Source organism: Cryptomeria japonica, chromosome 4 (assembly GCF_030272615.1).
Source record: "Cryptomeria japonica chromosome 4, Sugi_1.0, whole genome shotgun sequence".
In the NCBI taxonomy this organism is placed as follows: Eukaryota; Viridiplantae; Streptophyta; class Pinopsida; order Cupressales; family Cupressaceae; genus Cryptomeria; species Cryptomeria japonica.
Window position 1 is genome coordinate 409,788,871 of NC_081408.1, and position 22,620 is coordinate 409,811,490.

The 22,620-nt window shown below is 37.8% G+C and overlaps 1 protein-coding gene across 1 annotated transcript in view; it reads right to left on the bottom strand.

Moving 5' to 3' along the window:
• Positions 1-595: 595 nt before the first annotated feature.
• Positions 596-22,620, bottom strand: part of LOC131031116 (uncharacterized) — a 136,982-nt gene continuing 114,957 nt past the window's right edge. Inside the window, exons 4-6 of the mRNA XM_057962153.2 lie at positions 22,243-22,277; positions 1,212-1,312; positions 596-1,099 (exon numbers count right to left, since the gene is read on the bottom strand). Of these exons, the coding sequence (XP_057818136.2) occupies positions 1,013-1,099; positions 1,212-1,312; positions 22,243-22,277 (223 nt within the window). The 3' untranslated portion in view covers positions 596-1,012. The remainder of the gene's footprint in view (positions 1,100-1,211; positions 1,313-22,242; positions 22,278-22,620) is intronic.

The window sequence follows — 22,620 nt, forward strand, 5'->3', positions numbered from 1 at the left end:
TAAAAATGGGGACATTACGGTATCAAATACGACCCAAATACACATTAGATGTTGTATCCAAGCACGCCCAAAAAACCTTGATTTTCAAACCATACTGAATATTGTGTGATTTGATTTTTTTAAATTTGACATAAATCTTCCTAAATTTAATTTTAAAAACTTCATTCCTGCATTTTTTTTTTTAAATTGGTATAAACAAAACCTACACCAAATGGGAAAGACAAATTAAATGTTTTTCTATTTCAGCAACCCATTTTTTTGAGTTATCTTCCAATGCAACTAATTTTTGCATATTGTAAATTGCTAAGTAAACTTATAGTTATTTATGTAGCAATTATGTGTCTATATTGCTTTTAAAGTAATGAAAATCTCTTTAATAACTTAGAAAATTGTGTTAAATATGTGTGTTCTTTATGAATGTCTATCCAGCTGTATCCATATTGGGAGGTCTGAAAAACTGGCCGTATCCGAGACCAACACCGTATCTGTATTCACATCATATCCATGTCCATGAAACTTTGACCTAAACTCAGCAGCAGCTGACAAAGTAACAAACCAAAGAAATATATAAACCAAATTTGTACGCATGTCCAGCTAAGCTATAACCTTCAGTTTTGTTTTTCTTTAAAGGTCATCCATACAGAATCATTTTCTGCATTATAATTTACACTGGTTTTTATTTTATGTTTGTATGTTTTTTTATGGCTGATGTTTTTTCTCATTTTATCCACGTCAAATTGGAACTCAACCCCAGTGAATGACCATTTATTACAAATATTTCCATCAAAGGAAGCTTCCAACAATTTTGAAAATAAATGAGCATGAAAGAGTCATGGATGCCCAGTCTGGTTCATCTTTAAGCATCACATAGGTTTCAGCCTTGTTACAGTAGCAATCAGTTAAATACAAAAAAATGACCTTCAGAAAGGCTCAGCATCACATCCCCACTGTAGAGTAACAAAGCATTTTCAACAACACTAGTATGATATTCAAATAAAACTGCCTTGTACTATTAGCTGGAAATTCCTAATGGCAAAAATGCACCAGCAACTACTCTGCCCTCTTCATTAAGAAAATTGAAAGTTGCCGCTGCATTCCACTGCAAGATACTCAGAAACATCAAATATCAATGAAACATGCCATTTTAAATGCAAGGAAGTACCCAATTTCAAGTGCAGATGTCAAAAGAAAGGAAGACAAATACTTATTACCGAATCAACAGATTCCACTTTGATGCCATTGGTACGAAGAAAATTTCTGATGCCTGGATCTACCAACTCAGAGCGTTTTCCAGACCCAATCACTAGTATCTCTGTCACGAACAAGATCACAGGTCATCTTCTAAAAAACATCCAGTTTCGACATCTAATATAATGTATCAAGAATTTATCTAAAAAAGGAATATCTATAGTTTTCTTAAATAAGACACACTTAGAAACTACATAGCTTAATTAAATTATCACATTGTCTCCGTACTATCAAAATTAATATGAAACAAAGAAACATGTTCTGTATCATTTCATCCAGAGACCTTAAAGTCATTATACACCAATTTTGCTTCCAATAGAAGAATAAAAATTGATGCAATATCAGAAAAGACGAGCAATACTGAATTCTGCTTACCTACCATTTAACATCACACTCCCCGATTTGTAGTGAAAAAAGTAATGGAAGATGCCATTATGTGTAAATGAGGGGTCCAGCTTTTCCACCACAACATATTTTAGCAAAATAATCAAGTAGGAAACAAATAAGAATGCTAAACCAAAGAAAGAACAGGATACTCAAGGAAACAAGGTTAATGCAAAATATGAGGATCGAAAAGTTTAGAAAGATAAAACAGGTACTCCCGGAAAACATTAGTCATCACAAATGCCATAAGTCAACTTTCAGTAACAGCGCAGATTCGTAATTTTTTCTTCTTCCATAACAAATAAAACTATAGCAATAGATACCCACTTAATACCCATTGATATGTGAAAGAGATCTTCAAGTTTGCCTCACTAACAAAATCCATAAAGTCAGTTAGCTCTATTTGATAAGGGAGCCTTTGAGGGCTTCGCCATTCCTATACCAAACAGAACCAATATTGAAGACGAAGCAGTGGTCTTGGTTGGGGCTCTTATCAATGTAATGAGAGGATCAAGACCAAGCTTGAACTTAATATGACAACTGTTAAAAATAAAAAAGGAAGTGAAGTGATCCCCATGTTTTCTTTTCTAACAAAAGCCATAAAATCAGTTAGCTTTATTTGATAAGGAGACCTTTGAGGAATTTGTCACTATCATACCAAAAGGAAACAATACTGAAGATGAAGCACTGCTCTTGGTTGGATATTTAAATTTAGTCTGATCTTTAGAAGTGAGATACATTTAGTCTGGTCTTTAGAAGTGAGATACTTCACAGTCAATAGGGGCTCCTAGATTATGATCAATGTAATGAGGAAGAGCGTCAAGACTGAGATAGAATTTGGAAACTATTTTGACTGCTGTCATTTCATTCAATCAGCTTTACCTCTTGAACTGGAAAAGAATGTAAGCTATGGGGGTTGTCCTATTGCAAGGTGATGAGCCCATTTGACATCATTTTGAGTTGTCTCATGGTTCAATTTTGAATTATTGCACCTATGATAAGAATTGTATAGTCTAGTTCAAGTGGTCAAGAATTCAAAGCATCGCCTAATGGAGAAAGAAATCGTTTGTCCCGCAAATGATCACCTCTCCAATATTTGCAAGCCCAATCTAAATTGCAACAAGCATTTTAATGTCCCCATCTCATTGATGCTCTTTCAGTGGTCCATTAGCCTATTCCTGAGACCCGTAGGCTAGGTGGAATGAGGAATGAGGGTCTAGCCTTGATGAAATGAGGACTTACTATTTTTAGTAAGTCAGGGAATGACCATTCTAGTGTTACTGTCCTACTGAGTTCTCTTTGTTTTGCCTCTAGTCACGATGATCATGTTTTTCTGAGCATTAATTCTTGACTTATTATTTTTAGTAAGTGGCTGTGTGGCACAATTCTATTTTTGGCAGTAGACAGGGTTCTGATTCTGCAGCAGTTCTGTGGTCGTTCGGGCTCAGTTTCATCCTGGTTGTGATAATAATCAATACGGGAGACATTTGCAACATAATTAAATATTATTTCCTTATCCTAAGGTTAATATTTAATTAATCTATTTATTGGCTACTGGTTTATTAAATTTGGGGATTAATGGCTATTTTATCCTAAGTTTGGCGAAATTCAAGTGTACTATGGGATGAGAAATATTTTAGAAGAATATTATTTCACTTTTGCATCGCCATTATTTGCCTAAGTGTTTAACGTGGGTCCTCCCCCTTCTTGGGCGTGAGTTTTGACTTGGGAGAATGTGGCGCTACACTTGGGTCCACATGTAGTGGAATGAAATTCAAATGCAAGGCATGGAATTTGGAGGAATGTCATTTGAATTTGAAGAGTGAAGTTATAAATATGAGGCTTGGGCTCCCATTTGCATTATCTTGAAAATTTGTAATGTTATGCTGCCGGTTTGGCGACAGAACTTGAGGCTTCAGAGTGTGTCTCCCTAGTGCTACCCAGTTTCGTACTTGAAATACAGTACCTAGCTGTGCATTGTATTCTCCTACATTCTTAGAGTTTACCATAGACATTTTTGGTGTTGAAGTGATTCTGGAGACTCGCTGGTTTTCCTGTGGCTGAAGCATATTTCGATCACACCTCTCTGCTGAAGCGACTGACAGTTATGAGTATCAGCTCTATCTTCCTTCCCAGCACTAGCGATAAACTTTGTAAGTTTATAGCATGTTTGTTTGAGTTTTGAGTTTATCATGCCAAATCGAAATTCTTAAGCTAGGCATGGGTTTTCTGTTTTGCATTGGGATGCGTGCAAAATAATAAGGGTTTGTTTGGGGTGTGGTTTTGATTGGTTGTCATTGCTTATGATGTACGGTGGGTTTGGGACTGGTTTGAGTTGATTTGGATGTAAAATGAGGGAGTTATGAGTATTTTGGTATTTCTATAGGCCGTTGGTTTGTACTTTCAGCCTGCAAATTGGTTGTAATAGAAATTTATATCCTTATTGTAGAAATCTGCATTACTCTCCTTCTTTCATCTCTATTATTGTAAGGTTAGGTAGCAGTACTACTAACCAGTTCTATCTTTGTAACTCTCATCCCACTGAATAAGTGGAAGAGGCTGGCTTGCCCCCTGGTATTCAGCAAATTTGTAATTTTCAGTCCTCCCACTGAATAAGTGGTCGAGTGATAAGTTAATGCAATGGTCCTCCCGCTGAAATATGCTGTTGAGTGATGTCTTAATGTAATGTCCTCCCGCTAAAATATGCGGTAGAGTGATTGAATCTCAGTTTCTTGTCATTTTCCCCTTGGTCGGTTTACCGCCAAGAGTTTGGTTTCTATCCTGCTGGATAAGCGGAAGGGGCCAGCTTGCCGCCCAGGCATTGTAATTTCAATTGATTGTTGTTGCTAACGATCCCCGGAACACCATATGCTCTCACCTTCCCAGCTTGGGCTCTCGGTGAACAAAAGGTGGAAGGGTTCCCTTTCAGTAGTTTGGATTATTTCTCTAACCTTAACGGGTTATTTGTTGTGGATGATTGTTATTGGCCTAAAAACAAAAAAAAAATAACTGGGATATTACAAGCATTCATTTCAATTCATTTGGTTGTTAAGCGTAGAAGAGCTGCTACTAACAAGCTGGCTGATATGTTGTTTGCATTTCCATTGTTTTCAACTTTGGGTACACTGACTCAACTTCAGAATTTTGTCCATGGGCAATGTATGGAAGCATATGAACAAGATGCAGATTTTGGAGATACACTTCAGAAAGTTAAGAAGCCTAAAAAATGTAGGTTTTGGGCATAACGAGGACTATCATCTTTAACATGGAATACTCTAGAAGTTGAAGTTATGTGCTGAGGTCTTTTGTGATGCAAGCGTACACACAACCATCCTTTTGTCCTAAGCAGATTGATGGACACTCCAAATAGGTAGGAAATGCCACACTAGCCTATCACTCAAATCCAATAAGAACTTGAGAGTTTACCCGAAGAACAACACTACACAGGGACCCTTATTGAAACACATTCATTGGGAAATGGAATTGTAATGTTAGCACGTGAAAGGGTTGACTATTGGAAGTCATCACTCACAGGAGTTTAACTACACACAGCCTATCTTGGTTAATCGCAGCTGTCATCACAATGCTCGTTATCAAACACACTTAACACAAAAAAGGCTGGCACAAAAAATGTTTCATTATATTTAAACCATTGTTGACGTTACTTAGTATCGCTCTGCTTTATGTAAGATGCACAAGAGTACTCAAAGTTAACATCTACTTCTATATCTTAATAGTTGTGACCTGCATATACATTTCTTATCTATCTATCTCTCTTAGTTTATTCTATATCTCTTCTTACATAGGTTTACTCACATAGGTCTGTGCACTTTCAACAATTGATAGGAATTGTATTGCAGCAAAAACACATACAATAAATTTCTTCTTTTAAAATAGCTTTTTAGGAAATTTCTTTAAATAAGTAGATCCTTCCCAAAAATATCCTCTTACAATGTGCATAGCCATTATTAATAAAGTTTTTCAAGAGCAACTTAGAAACTTGTACAACATTCCAAGTCTTAAAAATAAATCAACTTTCCTAATTTGAATCCTACTCTCGATTCTCCTTTTTTCTATTAATGGTAGATATTTGCATAATTTTTCCACCTTTTCTAGTTAGATTACAATGTGCATGATCCACAAATAATGTATCTTTGCAGACCTTTGCAATTGGTTAATTCTAAAAAGACAAATGAATATAATCATATGCAAAGGCTAATAATAGTTGAAATTTGCAGTGTGCATGAGGTGTTGCGCGAGCCTAGGCCCACGTTGGGAGGAGGAGCTGTGAAGGCTGTGGAGATTGGTAGGTGGAGTCTGCGTGTGGGGGTTTTGCATGGTGTGGGTGTGGGGTGGGGTAGGGACAGCGTGGGCCTGCCCTTGCACTCTGTTTTCTCCTTCCTTTTGTAGCATGAAGCACTGGTGTCTTCTTTTTGTTTTGAGATTTGCTTGGTGCTTGGCGGTTTGGTGGGGTTTGGAAAGCCCATGGTGTGGGTAGTATCCCGTTTCGGGGTTTTCTGATTGGGAGGATGGCGAGTGTTCTGTCTCTTAATCTGAATGCTTTGGGGGTCATGGATACCTCAGATCCTTCTTCTTTGTCGCATGAAAAAGTTAAGGAGCCACAAGTGAATATTTTCACAGGTGATGGGTCTGTACCCTTGAAGGGTTTGCCAAGCTTAAAGAAAGTTAACGGCTGTTTGGAGGAGCCCAAATCGTCCTGCTCTAGTGATCCAACCTGATACAATCACAAAGGATGTGAAATATTGGAGCAATCATGCTCTTATTTGTAAATTCATGGGGTTGTGTCTTTCTTTGCCGGTTCTGGAGGTGTGCGCTCGGTGGATCTGTAACCCGGAAGGGGTCACGAAGATCCTTATGGCGGCAAATAATTATTTTTTGGTCGTTTTCTCTTGCATGGCAGACAGAAATAAAGCCTTTGAAGGAGGCCTGTATTTCTTTAATCAAGTGAGGCTTTTCATCAAACCCTGGCATGTTGGATTCAATTTTGCTGGAGAACTCCCATCAAGGGTCCCAATCTGGATTCGACTTCCGAGGCTCCCGCTGGAATTTTGGAGGAACGATATCCTACACTCGATTGTGCTTCTACTTGGCAAACCAATTGGATCTACTACCCAAACTTAGGATAGAAAGGTAATTTCCTTTGCTCGCAACTGTGTTGAAATTAATTTGAATAAGCCTTTACAAGATTTTGTTGAATTATGCCTTGGATCCTCTTCCTGGATCCAACCTCTCGATTATGAAACTTTCCTATTCAAATATTGTATTTGTCATGAGTATGGGCATTTGCAAAGGAAATACCCTCGATCTATTCTGGCACTGGCTTCCTCTAGTGCTCCTTCCAACTTTGACTCTAAGGTGGACAAAGGGAAAGCTCCGAGTTTTGAAGGGAATGAAGATAAGGAGGGCTTTGTTCACGTGAAGCCTCAGAATAAGGGGAGAGGACAAAAAAGAACTTTGAAAGACAGACAAAAGGTGATATGAACTTTAATAGGTTTGATGTCCTTGATGATCTCACTCAATAGGAAGGAATCCCAATGGAGCTATCCTCAGGTGTGGGGGCCTTGTTCAAGGCAGCCGCAGAGGATGGGGGAAAGGAGACTCAAGTTTGCCAGTAAATGTTCAACAAGAGAGATTAATGGATATAGATGTGCAGACCCAAATTCCAAATGTCCCGAAATTGATTGAGATGCCAAGATTACAGGGTGTGGATACCTTGGGTGCTCAAGGATCCTTTCCAATTAAAGGGAGGGTTGATTTTGGGAAGAACAGTAAGGCATCTCAGACCTTGGGCTTGCAGCAAAAACCTCTCAAAAAAGGGTCTTTGGAGAAACCCCTGAGGATAGGCCGCAAGACGGACCGGGAGAAGGTGAAGTTGATTGGGGGATACTTTGGTGGAATCCGAGTCAGTGAAAACCATTGACTCTCATTTCTTCCAACCCCTGAAATGATTGTTCTATCTTGGAACGTGAGGGGTATGAACAACATCCCTAGACAAAAGGTTGTTTGAGATTTGATTAAAACCCATTGCCCAGACTTAGTTTTCATTCAAGAAACGAAGTTGACAATGGACAGCATGATTGACAGAGCCTCTGGTATTTGGTCTTAGGGGCTTTGTCAATGTGTTGGAGCTTCAAGAAATTCGGGTGGTTTGGCATGTTTTTTGGACCCGAGGAAGATTAACCCTCTATGGTGGATTGCTAGCAGGTCTTCTATATCCTTGGCAACTTCCAGTTTGGAGTCTGGTGAGGTTTGTCTTTTCACTAATGTCTATGCTCCTATTGATATCCTGAGCAATTCCCACCTTTGGGAGCACATTAGATATGTTAGGTCCATGGCATCTTGGCTTCCTTGGATTATGGCTAGAGATTTCAATGTTGTCTGGTTGCAGCTTGGGGGGAAAAAGAGGGGGAGTGGCTAGGCCGGATCCCTCTGCTCACCATAGTATGAATATTGAGTCTTTGAACGTTATTGATGTGAGGCCAAGCAATGGTATGTTTACTCGGAACAACAAAAGGTGAGGTAAAAATGCAATCTCAGAAAGGCTTGATAGATTCCTGGTGTCTTCTGGATCAATGACAGATGGGCTATTCTTGGATTGGAGAGGTTTAGATCATTGGCTGATCAAGCTCTTGGTGGCCACATTCATTTCTCCTATGAACCCCTCTTTTAAGTTTCAGCTGATTGGCTAAGAGATCTTTCCCTTCAAGACCTTATGTCTGTCTAGTGGTACCAAGGAAAACTGGCCCATGGTAGAGCCATGTACTCTTTTGTTAAAAGATTGCAATTTGTGAAATATAAGCTGAAGAGATGGAATAAGCAGGGATTTGGTAACCTTCAGACTAACAAATAGGCAGCTCAGGCACATCGTGATGGCATCACTCGTTTAATTAGGGATCAAGGCATGACTTTGAACTTGTGTAGAGAGGAATCTTTAGCTGTCAAGGATTTAGAAGAATGGGAGCTTAGAGAGGAGATTTTCTGGAAGTAGAAGGCTTGTGTTGGTTGGCTTGAGGAAGGGGATAGGAATACGGCTTTCTTTCATACTTCTGTGAAAGCTCGCAAAAATAATAATTTTATTTCAGCCCTTGTGTCTTCAGATGGTGCTTACTTATCTTCAAAAGCCGATATAGCTCAGGAGGTTGTACAATACTTTTCTGCTCTATTTACAGAGGACTCTTCCCCTACTTGGTAGGAGGAAGCAGCAATTCTTGACTACATCCCCTTGTTAGTTTCTCAAGAAATGAACGATGCCCTCACTCGCCCTATTGAACTCTAGGAATTGGAGTATGTAGTTTTTCATATGAAGAAAGGGAAAGCCCTGGGACCTGATGATTTCCCTATTGAGTTCTTCCAAGAATTTTGGAAGATAATCAAGTTGGATCTTCTAGAGGTAGTTCAAGAATCTCACAACAATAAGCAGACGTTGAAGGCTATGAATGCTACATTCCTCGCCCTGATCACCAAAAAAGAAGGGGCAAATAAGCTAGATCAATTTCAGCCCACTACCCTCTACAATGTGGCATTTAAAATCATTTCCAAACTCATTGTGAAGCATCTCAACAGGTGCCTAAGAGATCTGATTTCTGAGGAATAGGAGGGATTTGTTGCAGAAGGCAAATCATGGATGGGATTGTTATTGCTACAAAGACCATTCATTCTATGGCAACCTTCAAGGAAAAACCTATGTTTATTAAGTCGGATATGGCAAAGGCCTATGACAAGGTAAAATGGACTTTTTTGCAAAAGGTCTTGTTAGCCTTTGGACTTGCCACTGAATGGGTTAATTGATGTTAGGGTTTCAAGCAAATCCGAAGCAAAAATGAACTAACAATTATATGCAGATTTAAATACAAAAGACCATTCATTCTATGGCAACCTTCAAGGAAAAACCTATGCTTATTAAGTCGGATATGGCAAAGGCCTATGACAGGGTAAAATGGACTTTTTTGCAAAAGGTCTTGTTAGCCTTTGGATTTGCCACTAAATGGGTTAATTGACTCATGGGTTGTGTTTCCTCTACCTCCTTTTCTGTACTCATTAACGGAGAACCTTCTGAGCTTTTCAATGCTTCTAGCAAAGGGACCGTCTTTCTCCGTACTTGTTTATCATCTTGGCTAAAGGGCTTGGTAGGTTCATTAAGTCTTGGGTCCAACAAGGTTTGATCCAAGGATGGAGATGGGGTGATCATTTGCCTCCTTCCACGCACCTCCAATTTGTGGATGACACAACTTTGATGGGATTAGCTAGAATTAATGAAGGAGGGCTCTAGATACTTATTTGGTTGCCTTGGGACAAAGAAATAATGAAGGAAAGTCTTCCATTTTCTTTTTCAATACTCCTCGGCTTGTCCAGAGCAAGATTGCTCGCATTCTTAGATTTCAAAATGGTACCCTCCCGTTGGTTTATCTGGGATTCCTCTTGGTTTGGGATCTCAAAACAAGGAATGGTGGTAAGATATCTTGGAAACGTTTAGAAAGAAGGTTGACCATTGGACCCTTTGTTGGCTCTCTTCTGCTGCCAGAGTGACTCTTTTGAAGGTTGTGGTGCAAGCCCTACCTCTTTATAGATTTCTTGTGCAAGTGGCCCCTCCTGGTGTCGTTAAGGAATTTGATGCTTTGTCGTGTCAATTTTTTTGGTCTAGTAATCGTCTATCAGCCAAGTGGACCTTGGTTAGGTGGGACTCAGTATGCAGACCAAAGTAGGAAGGAAGTTTAGGGCTCTGTCCTGTTGCGATGAATAATCAAGTCATAGTTGCTAAGCTATACTGGAGGTGGTGTACATGTCAAAACCAGGGATGGGAAAAAATCTTGTCCCATAAGTACTTGCAAGGAGTTAGTGGCAGTGAAGTGTCTAGATACCCTCTAGTGGAGAAGGGGTCCATGATTTGGGATACTCTAAAGAGAGGGGCAAAGCTTATTAAGGATGGCATCTTTTGGATATGTAATATGGGTGTTGATGCCTTATTCTGGAATGATTCTTGGGACAATCATCCCCCCATCATAGTTCAGTTTCCACATCTTCAACCTCTTTGCAACATCTTGGTTGAGGTTGGATGGTGTAAAGTACAGGATCACAAGAAAGTTAAAAACTAGGGTCAGATGGAGATTTGCTGCTGGAAAGACCCCCAAGAATGGTCGGTGGGTGGATTGGAGGAGGATCATCACGAGCTTGCTGAGATTCTAGCGGGAAGACTTTGTAGTTCCTTTATGGAGAGTGATATTTTGGCCTCGGGTCCGGATCCGAAGGGCAAGTTTTCAATTGTGTCAAGGTACCTGGAGTTAGATAGAAAACGGTATGGTAAAGTAGGTGTAGCTTAGTGGAAGCAAGTGTGGAATAGATTCTCATGGCCCAAGTGCAATTTTTTCCTATGGTTGGTGGCCCAAAATAAGTGCTTAACCTAGGATAATTTGAGTAAACGTGGATTTCATAGGTCTTCGATTTGTGTCTTGTGCAAAAACAATGAAGAGAGTATTTTTCATTTGTTCTTCCAATGCCCCTACTCGAGGGAGATTTAGCATTTCTAGTGGCAATTATCGAACCATCCTTGTGTTCATGCCACCTCTCTAGTGGATTTTTGGGAGAGTTTGGGTAGGCCTCCAGTTCAAACACCCTTTCTCCAGATTCCCTGGGTTATTGGCCCCTCTTTTATCATTTAGAATCTTTGGTTAGAAAGGAATCGGAGAATTTTTCAGGAGGCAGCTCTAGTGAGTGCCCTTTTGTGGCATAAGAATGTCGGTAAACTGAAGGAAACTATTGCAGCTAAGTGTGATCTCTTGGTAATGGTGGATGTGGCGGATACAGTTTGTGAAAAAGATGAATTTGGTTGTGAATGGTTTGAATTCTAGTGGTGGCAGGAGATCGAGGAAGGCCAAGCAGAAAGTTCAAAGAGGGGGGAGATGGTCCCCTCCCTCAAAGGGAGTTCTAAAGGTTAATATTGACATATCCTCCAAGGGGAATCCGAGACTTGCAAGAATTGGTGGTGTTGGTAGAAGTAGTGATAGTAAGGTGGTGTTCTTTTTCTCCACTTTTAAAGGGCTTCCTCATGGAGGCCCTAGCTATACTCCATGCGATCAAAAAAGGGTATGCCCTTGGCTAGAGAAGGATTGTTTGTGAGTCTGACTCGCAGATTGTGATTGATATGTTGAATGCTCAACATTTAGAGGATGTTAATGGGCAACTAGCCACGGTGGTTAGGCAGATTCTGATTTTATGCTCATCCTTGGAGTATATTTCTTTTAGTCATATCCCTTAGGAATGGAATAAAGTAGCTAATTGTTTGGCCAAATGGGCCACGGAGAACCCGGGGGGGTGGGTTGTTGAAAATTGGGGGCTCCTACCCCCTAAGTATTCTAGCATTTTGGATAAGTTAATTGGAGAGGATCAGAAGAGGTAGTTGTTTGTATAATTGATGTTTTCATGAATAAATTTTTACCCTCTTTTTCAAAAAAAAATACTTAAGTTTGCAAAATTTTAAAAAATTTAATGATTCTAAAAAAGAACTAAACAAAAATATTTGTGCAAAGACTAGCAATAGTTGAAGGTTGCACACTTTTATAATTTATTTTCCATAAGTAATTGAATAAACATAATCATGTGCAAAGACTAACAGTAGCTAAACTTTGCAGATTTTTATAATTATTAATTCTTAGAATTGAATAAATATAATTGTGCAAAGATTAATAATTGTTGAAGTTTGCACACTTTTATAAATTATTAATTATAAAACAAAATGAATAAATATGTGAAGGCTAATAATAATAGAAAGGTACTCTTTTATGTCCTTAAATGCAAATTAGGTTTCATATTCAACTTTCCAACTAGAAGTGAATTGACCCTGTAGGTCACTTGACAATTTATGAAAACCCTCTAATCAAGCCAAATTTCATTCCAATGCCTTATACATTGAGAAATGGAACAATGGATTTCATGAAATCCAACAACTATAAAACCATTTATGAACCATATTTGACGTCACAAACCCATTTCTAAATGTCACTAAGCTCTCAATTTTTAAAAAAGTAGACCTCAACCTTAAACACACTATCTCAAGTCAACATCCCTCCAAACTAAGTATCTTGTATGCCATCAAACAAGTTAGCAATGTGGTGGGTTTCCAACATAGAAACAAGACTTGGACTTGGTGCGGACTCGGCAAGGGTGACTCGACTCGGGACTCAGCAAAAAAACTCGGTGCAAACTCAACAAAGTGAAAACCCAAGAAATTTGGAGATTTTTAAGGATTTAAAACGTGTATCATGCACCCTTTATTAAATAAACCTTAAAGACACAATAACATCATCAAATAGAAGCTAATTTGATCACATACACAAGTATACATCAATCGCATAAGTATAAACGCAAATTGTAGTTGAAGGAAATAGCAAACTTAGATATATAAATATTGTCAAATGTATGCAAAACTCGTGGAATATGGAATTCATGACAACAAATGCTCCAAACAAATATCAAAACAATAACTACAAGTCTATGGCTCAGAGGATCCTGCATCCCTCCTACGAAGGTGTCTAAGGTAGGTCCCACTAACAGGTGGGTTTTGGGGAGTGGAAGCACTAATGGGTTTGAGGGGTAGCAATAATAAGTTGTACAAGGTATTAGATGTGAGAAAAACCCAATGATAAAAGGGGTGTGGGGAAATCTTAGGGGTTTGGGGGCTATGCCCTCGATTTTATTTTTTTTGTTTAGAGAAAAATGTCAAAAATTGTTTGTTTTTGTCATTTTTTGAGATTTTTTTTTTAAAAACCACTCTGGCTGAGTCTAATCCTCAAGACTCACCGGCTCCGGGCCGAGTCCATGATTCTTGTGACTCGCCCAGGACTCTGATGTGCTCGAGTCTCGAGCCCCTAGGACTCACCCAGGGTCACCCGGCTTGGGACTCGCCAAGTCCTAACGAGTTCTGGCGAATTCCGGAACTCTGAATACCTTCCAATAAGGTAGAGTGTTAACCCCTTTTAGTTTCAATCCCTTGGAATATACACAATATTTGAAGCAACACTTTTCTCCATTGCATGCATGAGGGAACCCTTCCACTTTCTAGGATCCACATGTCTCTCTACACACAATGCTCCAATTTCTATAGGAATCTCATTGTTTGATTTGAGGTTCCACTACCCTTCATGAGACACCAACACAACCAAGTTGTAGTAAGCAACCCTATTTGTGCTTCGATTTTTTTTGGTTTTCAATGTGTTTTTTAATTGTTTTTGCAATATAATCAATGACAATAATAGTGCAGATAAAAGAGATAATATTGCAACACTTTTTCAATTCAGAAAATGAATAATATTCAGAAATAACAGCTGAAAATTCCAGATTTAATTTCTGATTTGGAGTTACAATTTTCTTCAAACTTAACAACCCAGTTCACAAATATGCATTACATATCTGATTCCAACATACCCAAAAAGTGCAGCATAGAAAGAGATTGAACTGGCTTGAAAACCGGCTTGAAAGCACTAGAAATCTAGACGCCAAGCTTCACCAACACCTTCAATTTCCACATTGACAATAGAATAGGGTTTGCAAACCCTAGATGCCTCAAAACAAAAAGACCAAGCCCCTCTGTGATATCCCCATCCTAGTCAGGGCTTGAGAGTTGATGAGTTAGTTTATTTCCTGGACCCTCGTAGGCTAACAGGGTATGGACAGAGGGTCATGGAGACAGTGGATGGAGGATGGTGTTCTTCAGTTCAGTGTTGGGTTCAGTTCAGGCTTCGTTTGAGCAGTTTCTGACTCCATTTGAGGGATTTGCTATTTATAGCATTTTGGCTATTTATAGATGGGAAGTTGGCTATTTTTAGACAAGCCCCTGGTCACATGGGTTTTGGGAGCTTTATCTCCAGCTTCTGACGATTCATCTTTTGGAGTCATATTGAGAGAGATATTAATTTTTCAGTGAATTATAGGCTATATTTAATTAATAACGTTTATTATATAGTCACATTGACTTTTTAATAAAATATTTCACTTAAATTTATTTAAGTGACTTTTTATTTTTCTCTATAGTTGGGCGCCCAAATTAAAAGTGTTTTAACACTTGTGAGATTTTCTATAACCCTAAAAGCAACCCTAAATAAAAATCGTGGGGTTTTGCATAAAGCCGCCCCCTTGAGAAATCAAATTCATTTTTTATTGTTGATTACTTGATATCTCATTCCTCTCTGGGTTTTGGAGCTTGAGGGTTTCAGACTGGATTCTTCATTGGAGAACGTTTATTCTTCAATGCATGGTAATGGTGAGACTATGAAAGATCAGTTGAATTGTTGCATCTATGGTTGGCTTCATTCAGAAGTCAAATTGATTCAAATTGGGGCGGATTTGGCTTCTTACAAGGCAGATTTGTTGTAGGTTTTCTATTTGCTGTTATTGCTGATAATTTTTTGTGGTTTGGAAGTCTCTTTCCCAAACACATAGCTTGCTCAATTATTGGCACCATCTTCTTACTATTTGGGCGTCTTATTATTAAATAAAAGCAGATCTGAATTGTTTTCAGAATAAAAATCAGAACTTTGTAAGTTGCTGGTTTGAATCTTTTAATTTCAACAAATTGGCTAAGGACCTACGGGTATGCTTCTAAATTCCCCAATTTCTTGTTTCAGCTGATTAATTTCATGTATTCTTTCAATATGTATTGAAAATTAAAGAAACCCCTTCTGCAACTTCTATGTAATTCTGAAAGACCATCTCTAATAATCAAAAACACAGAAAAATAATTAAATTACAGTAGATTGAAGAATTGAACCAGCAAGGGTTCATCACACCCTCAAAGCCCTAGATGCCCATCAAAAGAATGTACAACCAGCATATAGAAGTGTACGACCAATTTGAGGGTGTATAGCTAACATGAAACAAGAAATATTTGCCTCCAACTACAAGTGATAATGTCTCTTTAAAATAATCTACAGCTATGGATTGATTTGTTGCATTTAATTGATTCACAATGAAGCTCTAGTGTGTTCCCTAAGTGAAAACATTAATAAATTCTCTAGATTATATCTTTCAATAACATGGTGAATGTAACCTACAAGGGTTTCCGTCCTCACAAACCAAAGAGAAGCAATCTCTTCCAAAAGAATAGCAATATTCAATATCCAAACTCAACATGCCTCAAATGAACTCACAAAGTGCCTTTTAGAGGCTCCTCCAAAAGGTTCGAACTTATCCTCTAGGCACTTTTAATTTAATAAAAAACTTCTCTTTTTATAAAGGGCCCATATACTTAAACTAAGTCACTTTTCACTTTATAACTGGCCTCCTTATAATCCTTTATTAAATAAATTAAAATACAATAATGTTAAATCTTTGATTTAAATTTATTAATTAATAACTTATTGTTATTTTATTTAAAACCACCGGGCTATATAAAATGCTAAGATAGTCATCAAAACTGAACCCACCGACAATAGTAAAAATAGTAACCTTGTCAGCTGACTCAGTTGGTGCTCGAAATTGACTTACTAAAATGGTGAGAATTGAAAAACTATCCCAAAATCATTGTAGAAAAAAGACATCCTCCTCATAATTTTGATGAGATCTTAACTAACCATCAAATAATGCCAAACTGTTGGATTAACTACCTGCAAGGTTCCCTAACTCTGACCCAACAGCCTATGGGAACCAACTGATAGGCTAAAGGTCCACCAATTTCAATAGTTAGGAAGGGGATAATACACAAGTGTACTTGATTTTGGTCACCTCACTGACCTATGTCCTTTGACAACTTTGCCCACTTGAATCCTTGATATCCCTATTTATTTTATTTTGAAAAAGTTTGTTTGATTTTCCATCAACTATAATACGAGGTTTCTTTACCTATTGATCTTGTCTTTCCCCTTTTACAAATTGTGTTGGGCAAAGTGAAATGTGTTTGGTTTGGACTTATCTTTGTCCTTCCCTTTCCTTTTATTTGTTGAATCCCAAATTCCAAGGCCTTTTTTATACTTAGTCAAAATTGAAAGTCTCAATGAAGTTCATTTGTGCCCCATTTCAACTAAATGGCTTGTTCCTACAACTAAGCGAACTGTTGGTTGAGCCTCTTCGAAAGTCTTCATAGCTTTTAATTTAGCCAATATCAATCTCCTAGGAACCTTTTTGACTCCAAAGTAGGTCATTGGAATTTTCTTAGTGCTAAAACAAGTGTTAGGAACCACATTGGTTCTTGATCGAGGAAATTTCACCAACGAAGCATCACCAACATTTATTTCAGAAAATAGATGTTTCTAATAACCCCTTCAACATCCGAAAGTATTTAGAGAATACACAAGTTCCCAATGACATGAAAATCATTGAAATCGCTAAAGTAACAAATGAAGAAGCTTACATCTTTTCAAACAATTCATTTGTTCTTGGACCCTCAATTTCAACTGATTCCTTAGTTCCAAGGTGTATGTCCCCATTTTAGCTTGACATCAGATGATGTGTCCTTAGCCCGTTTTGCCTTGGTCCCAAGGGCTAACCAGGACTTTACAGGGATCGGTGAGGGATTTGGCCTAAGCGATTTCAGTTTCAGGCCAATCAAAGGTGTTCTGTCAGGGTTTCCATATACTTACTATTTATAGTAAGTTTGTTGTGGCTCAATGGCAAGAAATATTTGATGCATATTATAATTCCAATATTTATGGTGAGCAATATTTGTCATTGTTATCACTTGAACCTGCACCCCTATTTGCTAAGCTATCAACTCAGCAGGCTTGTGACACATGGGAACACTCCTAGGCTTGTGGGTTGCCTAAATTTTGGAGTGAGCCTCCAGAGAAAGCTGGTTCTGAGTTGGTTATCACTTAAACTTAACTATTCTAATGATTTTTCTAAGAAAAAGAGTAAGAAGGAAAACATAAAATGAAACTACGATCTAACAGGTGATACACCAAATGATAGCTTGAGAATACACAACAAATAACACACAATAAAGCCAGTAATGAAATACTCTCCTACACAACCCAATAAATCATGACCTTTGCATTAATAGTTTATAAGGCGGCTAAAAATCACAGTCCTAAGAGGAGAAAACACTCCTCACAACCTAAGACTGTTATTTCACTCACACAGCTTATAACTTGCAAATAATTATACTCCTGCATAAGATATCCACCTAAAAACACAGTTTCAAGGACAAAGAATGTCACAAAAACCTGTACTAACACTAAGGACTCACAATAACAAAAGAATATGGGAAGGTATGAACTGCTTAGTACTGCTCAAAGGTGTTACAATGCTGTCATACTCTGAAAAACTGAGTTACAAACCCCACTTTCTCCAAAAAGAACTACACTAAGGACTCACAATAACAAAAGAATATGGGAAGGTATGAACTGCTTAGTACTGCTCAAAGGTGTTACAATGCTGTCATACTCTGAAAAACTGAGTTACAAACCCCACTTTCTCCAAAAAGAACTCTGAAATTACAATCTACACCAAAGTGAACAAGTAAGAACCCCTAAAAAAATGAAGTTTTGCAGTATATATGCTTTTACAAAAGGTGGTCAAAAGGACTCCACCTCCTCTTTTTGGGTCGAGCAAACTCAAAAAGCCTATTTTTTAGGGGTCTAAACATGTCTAGGAGGGGATAGGCTTGAGCCAAAAGTCAAGCCTCATCAACCCTTACCATAAAAGCTATTAATTATGCATTTATGACCCCTAAATATCTTCAGACGGGCCTGCAAACTTCACTAATGCAAAAAATATCCCTTTGACTTCTCAATAAATGAAAATAAGATAAAAATCTCATAAAGTGATTTATAACTTATCACTTTATTAAATATTTATTTTACTCCATTTTTACAATAAAGTCAAGATATTGATAAGAAATATGTTTAATAAAGTGATAAGTTATAAATCACTTTAATAAACATCTTTCTCACATTTCTTTTACATTTAAAAATTAATAGATATAAATAAGAAAAATATTTATTAAAGTATTTTAATAATATAACACCTTAATAAATATTTTTATTATTTAATTTATATAAACCCCATGCTATTTTTCTATACTAATTAAGTAATTATATATTATCACTTAATAAATATTTAAATTGATATTATTAAGTGATAAGATATAATCACTTCATCAAATCCTTTACAAAGGCATTTTATGAGCCCCCAAGACTTTCACGGAAAAAACAAGAGGGTAAAAAATAAAAATCAAGGCAAATAATTCCTTTGCAAATCAATGACTTTTTAGGAAAAAAGAAACCCTAAAACTCTGTACATGCAAGCAACCTGGCCATACCCTGAAAATGCAATCCCAAGAAGAAAGGTACTTCTAGAAGGTGGATTGACTGACATTCCAAAGTCAAAGCATGCAGGCATGACATAAGTAACCACAAATAAGCATGGCCATGTACTTCTCTTGATGGAAATCCTACAAAAATCATTAAATGCGCCCCTGTAGCTCCCCAAAAGGTGTACAAATCGCAAGAGTTGTTGGGGTATTAAGAGCCTTGAGTGTTTGATCATGCCATCTAGAAGTGTTGCAAGCCGGAAGGAAGTTGGGAAGACTTCGGAAACACGGGTTACCGAAGTTGGGAAGACTTAGGCTTGGGATTTCGGGATTCCGAAGTTCCAAGGTTGAGGACTTAGGAACTTGGGAACCTGGGGGTTCCGGAGTTCCGGGGTTGAGGACGTAGGAACTTGGGAACCTGGGAGTTTCGGAGTTCCGGGGTTGAGGAAGAGAAGACTTAGGAACTTGGGAACTTGGGGGTTCCGAAATTCCGGGGTTGAAGAAGAGAAGACTTAGGAACTTGGGAACTTGGGGGTTCCGAAGTTTCGAAGTTGAAGACTTAGGAACTTGGGAACCTGGGGGTTCCGGAGTTCCGGGGTTAGTTCCGGCAAGACAACACTTCATACTTCATGATTCTATTGTTTTCTCTTCGATCAACTGAGGCAGCGCTGGTCCATAAAACATATCTCTGATCGGTTCTCACTGATGAACCAAGGCTGTCATAAAAAGACAACAGTTTCATCACAAGATGATTTCTAATCTTTGTCCCTCATTCAATGCCACAGATATTGATGTATGACAGCTCTTTATTCAATGTAGGAATGGGTTTGTTTACATGGGTGAGGAAAAGTTCCATTATATTTTATGTGTCCTCTCATTTTCAACCAATCTCCTATTAGAATATCAAATCACTCACACTCGTTCCAATAATCAAGTTGAGTTCTTTCCTAATTCTATGGTTATCTGAGAGTTGCACAATGATTCTATAGTGTCAATTGGGAGGACAGATCATCAATCCAGACTATATGCCTTCTCTTACTTTGTTCTTGATTCTGCTTCAGCTGCACTTCTCAATCACATTAATGATGCGACAAGAATGTGGCATGAGTGATTTGGTCATCTGAACTACCGCTATTTAAACAAACTAAGCTAGCAAAGCATAGTTATAACTTATAAGTTTGCTTAGAGTCCACTTTTCTGACAAAGTTTGCCTTGGTTGCAAATTGGATCTGTTGTTAATCGATGATGAATTAGCTGATTTGAAGAGGGAGGCAGATGAATGGGAAGCGAATGTGGCAGCATACGAGGAGGCAGAAGGTGAGGTCAGTCAGTCATCAGGGACAGGTTCCTCACATTCACAACTTGATCTTGTCAATTTAGATGAGGCTCCTGTTGATGCTATTGCAGCTATACCATCTACTTCAGCAACACTCACACTGTGGCAAAAAGCAGCAGCAACAAACTTTTTTGAGATCTAGTCATAGACAAAATTTATAATTTATAATTTTCATTGATACTGAGACTTGAAGCTCATATGTATTCAAAGGTTGAGCTTGTTTTCTGGTCTATGATAATGTCTTAAACTCAATTTTTTATTTGTAGATGATGAAAATCAATATTATATTCTACAAATTCAGTATATATGTGTGTTTTTGAAGAATATTTTTAAAGAATTATATATTTAAATGTTCAATATATTTGTGATGTCCCCGTCAAATTAATATTATTTGGTATTAATTATGAATAAAGTGAACTTTCCTTATTTTATATTAGTTCTAATGTTGACTAATATATTATAATAAGAGTTCTTTGATTTTTCAATAAAGGTTAAAGTTAAATAATAGTTGTCTAAATACCTTGCTTAACCATTATTTAACTTTATAATCTTGTGGGAGTTGGTTTTCCTATGGGAAATTTACCCACTTTGTTCTTTAAATAATGTTTGGCACATAAGGAGGGATATATGAGTTTTTTATAAAAACAGAAGACCTGGAAGTGAAGGTTGAATATCCACGTGATATCAACGTTGGTTGAATCATTCCTTTCGCCATCTATTACTGGCCTATTGGAATCGAATTAATGAGGCAATGAGTAGTCTGACTGCGTGAGTAATGGAAGGAGATTGCAAAGTCATGTATATCTACCACTGGACAAAAGAAAGATTAATCACAGCCTGGTAGAGATAGAGGCAGTTTTAAACTGCACGCAGACTATTTCCAGACTCCCGTATGACACGAACTCAGCCGTAAGCCATCGTTTGTTGCTGGAAACCCGATATCGGGTATAAGCTTGGCTACAACAATCCTTCTCCGCACCGCGTGAACCAACAGGGCGAATGTGTATTATAGCAGAAGCAAGGAACAAACCCGACGGCGTGTGTCTTTCACAGTGCAGTATAACATATCGGGACTGTGGAGAAGTAAACCGACGGCGTGTGTCTTTCACCGTGCAGTATAACACAACGGGACTGTGGGAAAGTAAACCCGGCGGTGTGTATTCCAGCGCAGTGTTCATGGAACTCCAGGGACTACAGAGAGAGTCGAGGACAAGGCATCACCTCCTCCCTTGTGCGCACCACTGAATCTGCGGATATGATTTTTCCCCGCGCAGGCATCATAACAGAATCTCAGTAATTTGACAGGGAATGTCATACGGAAAGGGGCATCGTGGTGTACGATAAAATACAGAGTTCCAGACCCAGCATAATTTAAGCAAAGTATATCCTGTTCAATGCGACGTTACAGCCAGGTGCATTATAACACCAAACTTAACTCTGTCTCTTGAAAAGATGAATTGATTTCCATTTCCACAGTGTCTGCACTGGTTGTTATATATTTAACAATGATTTCTAAAATCAATGTAAACACCACATAAGGAATGTTGTTTAAGATGTTATTTCTTCTATAAGTTTTATTGCACAATCTTCTACTATGTCCTGATTATATCCTGATTGTTAGCAAATCCTAGTTAGGAATTTTACAATATTTACCATGTTTTTCCTCGACTTTTTGTCGAGTCCCATGTTTTTCGAAAATTTGAGCCTCCCAAGTTATTTTCAAGTCCAAGTTTTTCAACTATAGTTATTCTAATCTATTCAAAAAAAGAGTCTAAATGGAAGAACACCATAGTAAAATCACTACCAAGAGTTATAGTAAAATGATTTTGCAAACATGAAAAGAGGATTAACCAACCAGACATTTTATATACTTAATTATAACCTTGAAAAGCTACAGAAGCATACTCCACCTTTGAAAATAGTTTGCTAGTTGGGATGAAATATTAACATCCACTTCCAATTCAAAGCTTCAATGGTGAGAGTACATTAAGTATAAGCTTGTTGGTTAAAAAATCACCTGGAGCAGGTTGTAAGAGCTGAAAAATGGACAAACTGCAAAAGCCAAAAACAATATTCCAGCCAGTAATTACTATTATGAAGTAAACAAAATCCAAAAGAAAAATCTTCATTGATCTGTGACTGAAGAAGAAGTTTTCCAATAACTACATTGCTAGTTGTACAATTATCTTGTAATGCTTGAACTGTCATTACATATTTGTTAGAATTCAAAAGACATTTTATCATTTTTCCTTGTTTAAAAAGAGGGTTGCTTGACATAGTTTGTTTAACATAATATAATGCAATCAAACAATAACAATGATTTCCTTGCTCTAATCATTACACTCTGTGTCCTCTGCCTTCTCTTACACAAGTACACTTATAAAAAAACCAACCT